Source organism: Idiotropiscis lumnitzeri, chromosome 4 (assembly GCF_059441095.1).
Source record: "Idiotropiscis lumnitzeri isolate Australia: NSW breed Sydney's pygmy pipehorse chromosome 4, RoL_Ilum_1.0, whole genome shotgun sequence".
Classification (NCBI taxonomy): Eukaryota; Metazoa; Chordata; class Actinopteri; order Syngnathiformes; family Syngnathidae; genus Idiotropiscis; species Idiotropiscis lumnitzeri.
This window is the reverse complement of record NC_142394.1, coordinates 8,304,376-8,319,387: the sequence shown is the minus strand read 5'-3', so window position 1 is coordinate 8,319,387 and position 15,012 is coordinate 8,304,376. Positions and strand designations below refer to the sequence as shown.

General features: G+C 41.4%; 2 protein-coding genes across 4 annotated transcripts; both read right to left on the bottom strand.

The window, feature by feature from the left end:
• Positions 1-744: 744 nt before the first annotated feature.
• On the bottom strand, positions 745-1,892 carry LOC148338009 (heterogeneous nuclear ribonucleoprotein A0-like). The gene has a single exon (XM_088294476.1). The coding sequence runs from the start codon at positions 1,806-1,808 to the stop codon at positions 903-905; it is 906 nt and encodes a 301-aa protein (XP_088150602.1). The 5' UTR covers positions 1,809-1,892; the 3' UTR covers positions 745-902.
• Positions 1,893-2,850: 958 nt separating this feature from the next.
• maea (macrophage erythroblast attacher, E3 ubiquitin ligase) lies at positions 2,851-14,092 on the bottom strand. Of its 3 annotated transcripts, none has more exons than XM_088294472.1 (9): positions 13,945-14,092; positions 9,361-9,543; positions 7,061-7,264; positions 6,867-6,989; positions 5,938-6,014; positions 5,756-5,864; positions 5,547-5,680; positions 4,784-4,979; positions 2,851-3,996 (listed from the first exon to the last, which is right to left on the bottom strand). In XM_088294472.1, exons 1-9 carry the CDS (start codon positions 14,011-14,013, stop codon positions 3,901-3,903), a joined length of 1,191 nt encoding a protein of 396 aa, XP_088150598.1. In that variant the 5' UTR covers positions 14,014-14,092; the 3' UTR covers positions 2,851-3,900. The 3 variants fall into 3 exon arrangements, with proteins under 3 accessions (XP_088150598.1, XP_088150597.1, XP_088150599.1); XM_088294471.1 differs by lacking the exon at positions 13,945-14,092 and adding an exon at positions 13,263-13,853; XM_088294473.1 differs by lacking the exon at positions 13,945-14,092 and adding an exon at positions 12,815-12,835.
• Between the last annotated feature and the right edge of the window lie 920 nt (positions 14,093-15,012).

The following is a 15,012-nucleotide window of genomic DNA, read 5'->3' as shown; positions in this document are numbered from 1 at the left end:
AAGTATATGTATTCATAAATGCGAGACTTCATAATCACATTTAAGAAATAACATGGTCAAAAACCCTACATAGCCTACATGCATTGGCTGTGGGCAGACGTGTACTTTTTTATACACCCACCTGACTTTATAAGTGTGAAAGAGGCCCGTGTAACTACAAAGCTGACCTGTGGATAAACTTGATTAATAAGTAAAGTAAAACTAAGCTATGTGGTGTAACCTTTTATTTAAGAATGAACATACAGAATAAGTGTCTTCAAACAGTAATTTCTTTTTCTCAGGAACATGAAAGTACACAGCATACATTTAGATATTGCTCTACAGGCTAAATGGAGGAGGAATTACAAATTGGCGCTAATTTGCCAAGACGCCAGCTAAAAATCAAAGCGTGGTTGGTTTTGGGGCACAAGGAGGAAGAAACAAAAGCAGTGCGTCTCCCGCCATCTTTACTTGGGGCAAACGTGAGTAGTAACAAAATGGCCTCGTGACAACAGCTACAAAAACAAATTCCAACAAATCAGATATTACTCCCGCTCGTACACTGAAAAAAAAATCTAAAATATTAAAATAAGCATATATAAAAAATAAATCAAGCCTACATTCAACTTTTTAACAATGGGAGAACGCAAGAGGGTCTAATTAGTTAAACGTCAACTAAACGCGTGGGCTGTGATACATAAAACGTTTCTAATCTGCAATTGTTATAATTGTACTTTAAGTGTTCTAATTTGTTTGAATCGGGTTCTTTGTGGGAAGCGACCTTCCTACCTGTTTGGGGGCTTTGAGGTCTTCATTTTGTTTGTGGGGGGCGACCCCCGTTACTGAGTTTTGACTTTTGACGTCCAAATCCGGGGCTGGAGGTGTTATCTGCAGCGTTGGTAAGCGATGTCCGGTCGTCTGGTCTAGTAGCCGCCGTACCCACCCCTGGGGTAGCCACCACCGCCGCCGCCGCCTCCGCGTGAGTAGGGGGACGGGTTCCGCTGGCCGCCGAAAGGCCCCTTCATAGGACCGTAGCCAGAGGAATGTTGGCCGTAGCCGGAGCCGAAGTCGCTGTAGCCGTTGCCACCACCATAGCCGCCGCCTTGGTCGCCGTAGCCACCCCCGTAATGTCCGCCGTAACCCCCGTAGCCTCCGCCGCTGCTGTAGCCTCCGCCACCATTTCCGTAACTGTAGCTTCCGCCATAGTCTCTGCTGCCGTAGCCATTTTGATTTCCCCCCCTCATGCCTCGACCGGACCTTCCTCTCGGAGACATGGCGCTCCTGTTGGCCGCCTGCATCTCCTGCTTGGTCAGGGCCTTCTTCACCTCCACTTTGTGTCCGTTGATGGAGTGGAATTTAATCACAACGGCTTTGTCGGCGGCGTCGTGGTCAGTAAAGTACACGAAGCCGAAGCCCCTCTTCTTCCCGGTGTCCTTCTCGGAGATCACCTCAGACTTCTCGATTTGGCCATACTGGGAGAAATAGTCGCTGAGGTGTTCCTCTTCGATGTCGTCTTTTAGGCCTCCCACGAAGATTTTCTTCACCTTGGCAAGAGCCTCGGGTTTGTTGGCGTCCTCACGCGACATGGCCCGCTTCACCTCGACTGTGTTGCCGTCGACGGTGTGCGGCCTAGCGCTCATGGCGGCATCGGCCTCCTCCGGCGTCGAGTAGGTGACGAAGCCGAAGCAGCGGGAGCGTTGAATCTGCTTGTTGACCACCACCACGCAGTCAGTGAGAGAGCCGTATTGCTCGAAGTGCTTGCGGAGGCCGTCGTCATCTGTGTCTACGTTGAGGCCGCCAACAAAGAGTTTACAAAGCTGGTCGGACATGTTTCAAATCGAGATTACTGATAGCACAGGGACCCGCTCACCACAGTGAGTTAAATCTCAAAATGGTGGCTCGGGGTACCGTCGCAGTTTTATTTATACTGCGGCATCAGTAACGTCACATTCGGTTCGGTGTGGGCACCGCCCATTTTCCAGTTCAATTTTTTTAAAGACAACGCGTCCTTTAAAATGTTGAAAGCTACCTCGATGAATTGCTTTTATGACGGAAAAAAGAACTAAAACATCACATTCTCAAAAGTCAACCATAACAATGATAGCTTTTAGAACATAAAAAAGAGAAATTTAACCATTATTCATTTTGACATCCGAGCATTGCTCGACTTGGTGTAGAAACTCTTATTTGAAACTTTCACCAAGACTTAAAAAACAACCTCAGGCCCTAAGGCTTGGTTTTACTCAAAATTTGAAACCCTAACTCTGTCTTGTCCCTAAGTTTTAACACTAACACTGGCTTGTAACCCTAATTTGACACCCCATCGCTGCAAACCTTAATTTAAAACCCCAATCCTGCCTTTAAATCATAATTTGAAACCTCAGCCCTTTTTCATAACGCTAGGTTGAAAAGATACCCAGGCGGAGACAATACACCTTAGCGACCTTAATTTGCCACAGTAAGGCTAGCCTTGAAACCCAAATTTGAAACATTAACCCCACTTTGAATTCCTAATTTAACCCCATACATCACTTTGGGGTGCACATGGTAGTTATGTTCAACCAGTGTCAGAATAACTTCGGAAGAAAATTCTCTCCTGAAGCCAAATCTTATGAGAAGCCACTGGTTTAAATAATTCATTTGCATCTTCAAAACTGCTGTTAAACATCCCCAAAGTAGTTCGAACGTGACGTTAAAGTGAATTCAATCGACTTTATTAGCATGATGCAGTCTTGAGGTTTAAACTGTATTACCATCTCTATGGCTTGCGTTGTCACTTCTCAAGCCGAAGTTTCAGGTGAGAGACGCAGCAGACATGGTTGCCTTGTAAACAGAGCGAAGTGATGCGCGAGACACAAAGAAAGCAGTCAATTCAAAGAAGACTGGTCAAATCTTTATGAGGCATATCGATGACAAACAATCCTCTTCAGCTAAATCTAACAACAGAAACACACGACGACGGTCCAGAGTCATGAAACGGGTCCAAAGCAGCAACTCCTGTTATGTCACAGTCCTTCAGTCAGAAGTCTTGAAATTAAAAGTCAGGTCAACTATGTGGTGGAGATTTAAAATTTGTTTTAAATTTCATGCTCAATTTTGTGCTTTGTGTTTATCATCATCAATCTAAATGACAAGGAGGGAGAAAGGTGTCACATGTCAAATTCATTCATTTGTTGGGCACAGTCCTTTTTCATTAAAAATAACACATACACGATATGAACAAAAGTATTGGAACAGCTAAACAATTACTTAAATCAGTCAGAATTTTGACCGGGAGTCCTTTTTGTTCAAGATATGTTGAAACTTGTATGCTTCCCAGTGCCCAAAACAATGCCCCATGCGCATCCTATGGAAGAATGAGCCCGCCAAAATAAATCCAAGGATTAACCACAGATGACAAGATCATGTCCCCAAAACAGGGCGTCCACTAAGTGACAAGTTCCTACCCACTGTTCAGTGTGGAAAATAATGGTGCCCCAATACAGATGTTTGAAAACACCCCAATAGCTTCTCATTTTGTATAAATTTGCACAGATTTGTCTGTTCTTTGCTTATCGTAACTCAGTGGTTAAACTGTAAGGAAACATTATGGACATCCATCATACAACTCCCATCGCAAGTGGATTAAGTTAACCAGATGGTGAAAATGAATGAAATACAACCTCGACCAAGGCCAAAAAACAAAAAAGGAAGGCCAGCCTCATTGTCAAAAGACACTCGTCATGAGTTAGTATGTGAGCGTAGAAAATAAATGAGCGTTTTAGTGAGAACGGAAAGGAGTGAAACGAGTGGAGAAAAGACTTCTTCAGTACCCCACCCTCCACGATGATGAGTCATCAGGAGCAGTGAACAACCCCCATCTACTATTTACATCTCTAATGCAGGGATCTCCTGGTGTTTTTGTTGTGTTACAGCGCATGATCACATGATGTAGACCTTTTCAGCCTGAGAGAAGCTGAAGACTTCTTTGGTTCTGGGGCAAACAACTTTGTCGTCTTGGCGGATGGACAGCAAGGACTGCAGGAGAAAGACAACCAAAAAAAGCAACATTTAAAATCATGTTTGTAATTCAACTTACTTTTAATATAAGGCAATATCAACATGTTTAATATAAGTGACTTATGTACTTAGCGGCTAAACGGTTTTGGAAAATACTGTATAATCTTTTTGTGTTTTTTTTTCTTAAAATTGCGATTGCAATTTAATTTGTGGTTTGTTTTTATTAAAGGTCATTTTCTAATGAGTTTGTTCCAAAAACAATCTTTATTACACAAAAATCCTTCACGTACAAAAAAAAACAATTCAACTACAAAAAAGTCATGTGACAATTAGCACTAATTTACCACCTTGCAGAGAACCACACACAAATGCCAGTGCCAGTGCCAGAGTTTAATTAAGTTCTAAACAGAATGAAGTTAAATTAGCCTAATTTTAGAGAGCGAGAGAGACCTTTAAATGTATACATTTAATGCCAGCACACCATTTAAAATCTGAATACATCACATGTACCTAAATAACTTATTTCATATTTAGTGGTCTATACGCCTCAAATTTAATGTCTATTCATCTCTAATGTACCATACCTACTGATATTATATTTACTGACCACCTTACTATTTTATATTCTATTTTTAATATGAATCTATTTGTCTGTTAAAAAGCGTACCTCTAATGTACCAAACATATTTAATGTACATAAATGTAATCTACCATATTGACATCATATTTAATGTTCTATACACCTTTAATGTAGCATTTTGACCAAATAATCTATTGCCCACATTGCGGGTGTGTATGCACTCACGTTGTATCCATAGACGTATCCGTTAGGCAGCATCATGGGGGGGTTGTTCTCATTCATGACCTCACCGGAGATCTTGCACACAAGTCTGGAGTTGGCACAGTGGGCCATAGGCAGAGGCCGCGCCAGCTTGTTTAAGGACTTGCTGCACACGGGGCAGTCGGGATTCTTGGAGGTGCCATCCTCCTTGTAACACTGACTGGAAGGGACGGTTAAGGTTTACACTTCTCAAGGTACTTTGCGATTAAAGTCAGCAATAGCCCAAAAGTTATTTAGAGTGATTATTCTGTGGTGTGTATGTGTATTTTACCTCCCAAATCTGCTCAGGGAAAGTCAAGATGTGCGAAAGGTGTACATTTTAAACCTGTTCAATTTAAAGTTTTTGTGCGCCTGTTGGTTGGTAGTATGTAAGTGTATGTTGGAGTGTTTTACCTCCTTCGTTTTATTGTCAACTATAGGTTTTGCTAGTGCAAGCCATGCATGTACCAGACCGTGGTTGAATTTAATATTTATCTTCTGTAGCTGAATTCTCTGCTATTAACTATAAACAGACACTCTGCAGTTGAACAATTTGTCAACTTTGTTTTGTCACAAAGAAACGCATTTGACTTTTTGACTCGTAACTTTACCACGCTAGCGACATCAGTGGTGGTGTCATGTGCTGTGTTGGTCATCTCCAGTAAACTGCTCACAATAAGAGCAGTAAGTACAAAAAAAGTGTTCAAACCCGCCATGCGTCTAGTCCGCTTAAGCAGCAGAAGGATACGGCGTCTTGATGGCTGACAGCCCGGCCTGCAGGGTGATAGTGAACACGGAGTTGTTGCCGAGCTGGTGCAGTCGGTAATTGTCGTACCGGAACTGCTGGATCAGCATCTTCCAGCGGGCTGGATCTAACAGATCCTGAGAGTGGCACAAGATTCTCACATGAAACACGACCAAATCACATGACTCTTCTGTCCTTCGTAAGAGTGTTACCTTGTACGGGGAGATGTGTGTGTCAGAAGGGAAGGCAAGCATGCCCATCACTTGCCGTACTTCATCTAACTGTCCCCCTTCGGCTTGGCTGAAGTGTTTCCTGGCATGTCTGGCACGTAATCAGCATGTGTTATGAATGAAAGTGATTTGGACTTGATACCAATATAGCAGTGTTGAAGTACCTGACGGCATCCATTCGTTTGTTCTGTCGTATGAGTTCAATGAACTCCTGGATTCTCAGACTGAACTCCAGACAACTCTGCACAATCAAATAAAATCAAATCACAGCTGTAGGAAACCCTCACATAGTCATGAAACCCCAAATTAAATCCCAAACACCATAATTAAAACTAACACCACCTTAAAACCTCGAACCCATGAACCAATGAAATCCCATTTTGAAAGCCCACCCTAAATCTGGCATGAACCCAAAACTTGAAAACCGTACACTTTCTTGATGACCTTCCTTTGAAACACTAACCCTGGGTCGAAAACAAAACTTTTCAACCTAACTTCATCTTTTAACCTCAACTTGAACGGTAACCTCGGCCAATAAAAAAATATAGAAGTGGTTCCCCTTATCATCATGATAGTTAAGTGAGGCTAACTTGCATCACGTTGATTTGACTATGGGAGTATGATTAATTTTGAATTATTAATCATGAACAGTATGATAGGACACAGTCCAACTAACTGACTTCTAAGGCCGGACTATTCATTGAAATTTAATTCTCTCCATTTTTAAAATGTTATAATCAAAGAAAAACAACATGCAGAACGGCGCTTAGTTTTTAAGTTTCCAACGTTGTGATAGCACTCTGAATGCACCATGAATGAAGAACCAAAATGCAGGAGGCTTGAACTGCACATATTTACTAGGTCATTTTTGTACTTGACAAAATGAATAGTGTTAAAAAATGAAGTGTTCAACGTGCAGGGATGAACAGGCATGAGGCTATGATGATAGTTTTGAGTAATTGAGTTTTAGAAGTTGTCTAGATACCAAGTTTCTAAATTAATTAATAATTGTTTTCTGAATCATGATCTGAATCTCAATCGAAATAATTCTGATTGTTGTTTTTTCCATAATCACAGAGCCATTTACCATTACCTTCATCTTGCGAAGGCGGGACTTGTTGTCATGGCACCAGGCTAAGCAGGTGGCTGTCTCCTGCCTCTCCAATGACTCCTCCACCTCCTTTGCGGTGAGGAACATCTCGATGTTTACCAGATCCTGAAAAGTTAAACACTTGGTTACGCATGGGCCAAGAATGACAAGCAGTGCTTCAAAACAAAATGGCTGACCTCGATGCCGCTCTGTCTCGCCAGCTTGACGGCTGTGTTGTAGTATCCGCAGCGCAGCAGGTGCTCCACCATCATGCGGTCCATGCGTTTCTTCTTCCACAGATTGACCGAGGCCGGCTGATCGTTGCTGTGCTCCTTCAGATGCTCGATGCGCCGCTTGCACAACTTGGCGCTCTCATCCTCCGCCTGGATGGACTCGGCGGCCTAAAAAAAGATAACATTCGATTGAGATGGTGAATCCAGGTGGGAACATCTTTTCAGGTATTTGCTATAGTGGTATCTCACATTACGAGTGGCCCGATTTTTGAGATTCAAGTCATCACTTGTCTGATTTTTTTGCCATGATTTGCAAGCAGTGACTTAAGTTAAGTGTGCTTCAGATCCTTCACTGCTACAGTGAAGTTAAAAAAAACGGAACAATTAAAGTACCGGTCCAGCCAAGATGGCCCATTTTTCACTAACAAGGTCAGTTTATATATTTTGTGATCAGGAAACTGAAATTAGCTATATTATTTTCTTTTTTTTACCAATTATTTTTGTTGAAATAAGGGACAACTTGAAAAACGAAGGAATATAGCCACGCCCCCTCTGTTCTCTCCATGTCTCTGGGAGAGTCACAAAAGGAAAAGATTACAAACTCACCATTGGAAAACATACTTTCATTGCTTATAGCGTCCTAAAACGGTGATCAATTGGCACCAAAATGCATGTGGACATCCCTACCTATGACCACTTCAACATATCAAAAGGACTAACCTCTCCGTGGCTGATTTATATGAGAATGAGGAAGTGTGGACATACGCAGAGCTCCATAGATGCTTTCTGGGATGAGCACTACTCCTTTGAACATTGACACTCCCGAAGCGGCCCCGACTAAAAACACATCCCGCTCCACAATGCGCACTGTTCAAGAAGAGGTCTTTATCTGAAACCGACACCCACTTACTCTCACAGAGAGGCTGGCGGGTGCAAACGGTGTCGGACATGAACACGACTACATGAGAGGACAAAGCCAGCCGCGACATTAAATTGCAGGAAGAGTATGGAGCTAATTTACGGCCTGAAGCTAATTGTTGCTATTTGCCCTGCCGTTATCCCACTGTTAGCCAAGGAGGGAATTTTTCGTAAAGCTCATCACAAAAAACAACTTAAAATCGTTAGTTTTTTTTTTTTATTTAGTACTGATGTAATTTTAAGATACAAACCTATTTTATAAGTGCCAACATTAAGTTCATAAAAGTGTCCCTTTAAGGTAGACCCTATAAGGTGGAAGCTTGTTTCACTAATCTGTTTACAAACTGTTTCCTCACAAACATTGCTTAGGTTCACAAACAATGTTTTCCGCAAACCATGCAGAACGTTCAGTTGTGCTAACTCTCATAGTGTAAATGTCATTTCCTACAGAGTCATGTAAGTATCTTTGTTTTGGGGGGGGGCTGTACTTAATCCCTCAGTTTGGCTCGAAAAAAAGTTATAAGTACAAGTAATTGTGCTATTAAGAAGTTTGACTTTTTGGACTGTAAGACTGTAAGCCAAGGCGAAAAGAGAGAGCAGAATGAAGGCACTCACTCGACAACACCATTTAAAGGCATCCATTTCCTATGTACTAGAGACTGGGCTTAATTACACTTTATTAAATGGGTTTGTTTCTTCACATTCTTTTTATTTTTATTCTTTATGATTTATTGCTCCTTTACTTCATCACGTCTCCATCCGGAAGTGTGAAATCTGGTTCACGGGCATTGTATCATCGTATTGTACAGAGTCGACTGGTCATTTGGACATTTGTACATCAAGCAAGAATGGGAAAAATTTCAACCTAGAAACCTTGAACAATCACTTACTTTCTTCAGTTCCCAAACACTTATTAAGCGGTGTTAAAAGTAAGCGTAGGGTAACGCAGCGTAACACAGCTTTTGGGAAAGTATTGCACATATCAAATTAAAATGAGTAAATATTTGCCCCCTAAATAGAACATGAAATATTGTGTCTTTGTAGTGTATTCAAGTTAATATCGGTTGAAAAACATTCATAAACCATTGTATTAATTTTACACAAAAAGCCAACTCCATTGGAACTGGGGTTTGTGTGCAGAGATGCTATTTTTTTTCCCTCTCGCGCCAAGTTATCAAAATGGGTACTGTACAAATTGAACAGTACAAACTCAATCATAGTTTTTTTTTTTTTTTACAAACCGTAAAGACACCTGTCTGTACTTGATGGAGCTCAATGAGAACTTTATTAGCAAAAGAAGTTGAATGGGCTGACCTAATGTGTCCAAATATACGTGTGCGCATTACCTTTCGTTTCAGTGCGCTGAGCTTCTCTACAACACCGTCTAGCAGGGACACCACGGAGTCTACCACCGGGAAGCTGCTGAGCGTCTTCTCCAGCTCGGCCACCACCATGGTCACGTGACTGGTTTCCCTGTCTATGTTCTTCTGGGCTGCACGGAAGCGCTTGTTAAGTGTCTCGTAGGGGACCTGAAGGATGACAAACGGGGAGATGATTGAGCATCTTGATCCTGAAAATTTGCTGTGATCCTGGATTGGGCGTGTTTTTTTTTGTTCTGTGGGAGTGGAATGGGACAGGAGTGAAAATACACTTGTGACACCCTCTTGCCTCTAGTTCATTTAAAGTGTGATATATTCAATTGGAATCTGGTGAGGTTATCTCTCAGTATGATGGACATGTGGACAACGACCAAAAGTATACTGCAAAAGAAACCGGATGTTTTTTTAAAGGCAAACACGTGACTGAACGTGCATTTCACTTGCTGAAGACTTCACTGAAAATAAAATTCCCAAAAAACAAGCAGGAAATAAAGACAGATGCACAGAGGCCTGGCAGAGAATGAACAGAGATGATAGCCGGCATCTGGTGATGTGCATGGGCTCGAGACTTCAGGCTGTTCTTGATTGCAGAGGATTTGCAACAAAGTATTGAAAAGTGATAATCTGACATACGATTATGTGCATTTGTCTACTGACTTTGTATCCCTGAAAAAGGTGGAGGCATCTATTAAATGTGTTGTAATTCCTACACCGTTCACCTGATCACATTTCTGATTAAAGCTCAGAATCTGCACTTTAAGCACATCTTGATTGTTTCATTTCAAATCCATTGTTGGTGTTGTACAGTGCTGAAAATTCTGCCAATGTCCAATTTACCGGTCTGACTATAGTATGGCCTTACTTTGGAAATGTAAAATTAAATAAGCATAAATACATTTGCAAGTTCAGATTTACATGACAATTGATTTTACACTTACATTTGAAAGTTTATTTTGTATATGTAAATCTTGATTGCTCTTGTTAAATTCGATTTTCTTTTCTTGATAAATAAAAACATACGAAATTCTTCGAAATGTCACTGCAACAAATCACCCATGTTCCCGACACACTTACCCAGCTCGCACAAAGAAATTGCCTTCCATGAAACCAGTCCCAAGTACAATAAAGGTTGGGACTAGGGCTACACAGTATATCAAAAAAAAATTTATAGCGATAATGGCTCATGAAATATGTATGTCACAAAGAAATCTTTTTCACAGTTTGCTTTCATCTGAATTCGACCAGTCCAATGCAACGTTAAATATGTATCGCTATCCAATTGAACATTATCTAGGGTCATTACAATTACTAAGTGAAGAATACAACGAGCTTGCATATTTTGCCATAAGGAAAAGAAAACATTACCCAAGAAAATAAAAATGTCATATCCTTATACACACTCTAAACTCCCCTTAGTCTTCATGTGACTGTAAAATGGCTCCCATGTCAACTAGCTGCTTCATGCACTTTCCTCAGCACAGTATAAAGCCGGCCCAGCGAAAACCAAACGGAAAACGCTCTAATGGCTACTAGGGACTAACAAACCATCGATTAAATAACCTTACAATATTTCACAAAACAGTAAAGACTTCCTGATTGGTGTAAAAGCCACGGGCTTTTTTCCCCTTCCAAGCTGTCATCATGCTTTACATTTTGATGACACATGCAGCTGTGCAAGTCTCTGTGGCAGGGGGTTGCCAAATACGGTGTTTATCCCCCTAAACCTGAACCATTTGCCAAGTGTTTAGCCGTTGTCTCCTGCAAGTCGAACTAAACGTGCCACTCTTCAAGGAAAATTAACTGCCTTTCAAAAACTGTTCACAAATGCCTTAACAGGTGTTGACTAGGCAGACATATACATTGTGTTCATGTTGGCCAAAAATATGAACAAGTTCATGACCTTTCGTTCAGGCACAAAACAGCTGCCCATCTAGTGGAAAGACGTTTACGTACTTGTTCTGCCGGTCACAGTTTGCACTGGTAGATAGCTGAATAATACATAACATAGAACAAAAAATATCTAGGGACACAGGGAAAAAGTGCAACTGACGCCCACCCAAAAAGGTTTGCAATTACCTTTTGATGCCACAAGTGGTGGCAAGTACTTTTTTCTATCGGAAAATACTCCACTAAATGAACCTCCTCCCCTCAGGTAAACAAAGTTGTTTTGAAGCAAGATGCCACCAGATTTCAACAAAGCAGTATTTTTCATATGAGACTGATTTAGACTGAGCACAAAAACAGCGAATAGTTGAGTTTATCATGCAAATAACAGAGAATAGCCCCCCCGCCCCCCCCCCTACAAAATCTGTGAATAAGCGAATTTGCTAAATCCAAACCATGCTTATGGGCTTTCAGGTGTTTCACTATGCTACCTTATTTGTAGTGGTTAATATTCAGACCAAATAAATAAAATTGGATAATCCTCCATGGCACACCTGATGATTTCTCACACTGGTTGGGAATCAGTTAAATGTGGGCTATTAATCAAGCCTCCGTTACTCGCTGAAAAACTCATCTGTTCCCTTTTTTATGCTTAGGCAAAGGTCACGCTGGCCGTGGCCAACAAATATTTGTTTGATTTATTCATTCTAATGGTTATCCCATCAATTAAATGGGCAATGCACATAAAATGGCATTTTGAAATTGCAATTCTATTATGAACCAATACCCATGCAAAATATGCATTTGTGGTAAAAGATATTATTTGTGTCCACTTGGAGTTGCAATTCTCACGCTCTACACTGGATTATCTGTGACTTTGAATAGAATAGAATAGGTGTGTCGATCACTCATCAGTTACTATGTTTACCTGCAGTCAATATTTGGGTGGAGGTCATAATTCCGATTACTGAGTCATTTGGAATAACCCGTTTACATGGCTTAAGCAGACAGAGCTAAAAGTCTACTGGAAGCCGTGTACATCCTTAACCACCGGTGGGGCCATTACAGTACATTTTAACTATCTGTGATAGGCAATATTAAATTAGCGTAATTGTCATAGACAATTGTAGACAGTAGACATGCGATTGTGCAAGTCAGTTCTGCTTTGCAGGACACAGTAAACGATATCTCCTTTTTTAGCATTAAAATCCCACACTTTGGTCATTCTGTTTTTTATGCATTCATTCCTCCTGGTTCGACACATCACTCCCAACTCATTTTTACCAGACTGTACTGTTACATCAGTCATGTGGAAACTGATCAGTCTCTACAAAGCTTTGGGGCAGATATTTTGCCTCAAGTTTTTGTAAACACATTAATTAAATAATTTGAATAGTCGTTGCAGCTCTACAAGGAACCGTGTTGACCTGAGAGGAGGGACTTCATTTAGTCAAGCCATAACCTTGTCCAACAGGAAAAAATGCTTGAGGCATCAAAAGGCAATTACAAACCTTTCGGGTGGGCGACAATTACTCACTGAGTTTCACGGCAGGGTTTGGTCCCTATCCTCTTCCACATGCAGCGAGCTCCATTCTTTAATCTGGCAAATAGCAGCTAGGAACACTGTAACAGCATTAGGCTTCATTTAAATGTCTTCAAACATGAATCAGCATGTTAACAGGCAAACTGTAACAAAGCCAAAAATAAAAAAACACAGTATTTCAGATGGGGTTTGTTGGGCTATTTGTAGCAATAAAGATTAGCAGCTGTGACGACAATTTTTTCCTGCAACATGCCTGCAGACGTGGACCCCATGCCCCCATTTGCTGCCACTTCTACACTTAAAATGGATCCCATCATCACCAACCCCTCCTGACTGCAGTATCGAAGCACAAGCACCGTGCATACGTCCCTCAGCCAACATAACACATACAAAGGCTCATTTAACATGTGATGCATGAGGTTGTTCATGTATAGCTACTCACGACGACAGATCCAGACGTGTGTGCGGAGGGCGAGGATGGGAGGAGGAAGATGATGATGGGGGAGGTAATCCGGGCTTGGTGTCGCAGCGAGAGAGAAGAGCGCCTGCTTTCATTTCCTCTCGCTGGCCATTTTGTGGGGAACATTCGCGGAGGACGGGGCTCACGCTAGCCCCCCTAAAAGGGAGCTCTTTAGCCCCACTCGCCCCCCCTAACCGATCAACACTCGTGATTTCAACAGATCTCCCCTTTCAGCCGGCGCGATGTGTATGCTTCGCACTGGCTTGCCTTTTCGGTCCTTTTAGATGGTTCGATCGCGTTATGGTTCGACTACCAGCTGACTGTCAAAACGTTTCAGCGTGACGCCATTTTATGACAAGAAACACATTCCACCGCCGTCGTCCATGTTGAATAAAGGGGGACGCCATGTTACACTGGCATGACATTTTAAAGGCTTTATTGTACAAGTTAGTGAACAAAAAGTACCTAGAAGCCTGTCATGCTACATCGCGACAGCTGTTATGTAGGGGAAATACGAGCGTTTGATAGCTGGGCTAAGCTATCTTGGCTAACGTTGAAATTCGATCAAGTTGAGTGTCAAATTCGACTGGAATCAGCGTCTCTCTCCACCCCCACGGCCACGTCGCGATAGGCACCGAGTGGTCACTCGGTATCGTCTGTTTACCTTGAGCGTGGGGTATTCTTGTACTTTAAGAGCCATGGAGAGTTGAGACGCTGTCTCCTGCACCGCCATCTTGGTTTTGTGCGTGGAGCTTTTAACTGAGGGCTTGTTTGTGTTGGGGTTTTTTTCTTCTCGTTTTTTCAAGCGGCGGCATGGCCTCGCTCACTTGCTACTGCCATCTGCGGGAATGGTGGCATCATGAACACTTGCGCACCAATAAATAGTTTTAATTAAATTTTAATTAAAATTATATTTTACTAATGGGGAAAACTCAAATGTTGATGCAGACAAAAAATATATTTTCGTTTTGAAATAAGTTTGCACTCTATTTTTCAAATTTTCTATTTTTGGTACTGCTTGAAATCCTGATTTAAAACTCTCGACATCATAACGCTGCCTTGAACCCTGGCTTGATACCATCACCTAGGTTTGAAACCTTACTTTAACAGTCAAACCCTGCGTTGAAACCCTTGCCCTTAATTAAAATTAATTTGAAACCCTAATCGTACCTTCAAATCCAACTTTGAAACAGTACTGGCAGTACTCAGTCTCATAAAAATCACACACGGAGGTTAATCCTTTTAATGTGTGAAAGTGACCATAGGTAGTGATGTCAAAATTAATTTTGGTGTCAATTGATCACCGATTTTGGATGTGCTATAAAATAAATTTGTATTGTATTCTTATAAAAAATGAAAGTACAATGATTTCCAATAAAGAGTTTGTAATCGGTCCCTTGAATGATTCGCCGAAACCTGGAGAGAACGGAGGGGGCGTGGCTATATTTATCATTAAAAGTAAGCGGTTTTCAAGTCGTCACGTGTTTCCCAATTACTCCATAATTAAAGGATAAAAAAAGTTAATAACTAATTTCAGTTTCCTGATTAAAAAATATAAATTGAGCTTCTTAGTAAAAAATGGCCTTCTTGGCTGGGCAGATACTTTAACCTTGTCTTGAAACCATATCCTGTCTTAACGTAGCGAAAGGAGAAATTTACAATATCTACCTCCGTATGATTTACTGGTAGCTAGTACTATACTTCATTAGAGCATTTAACATCTAATTAAAAT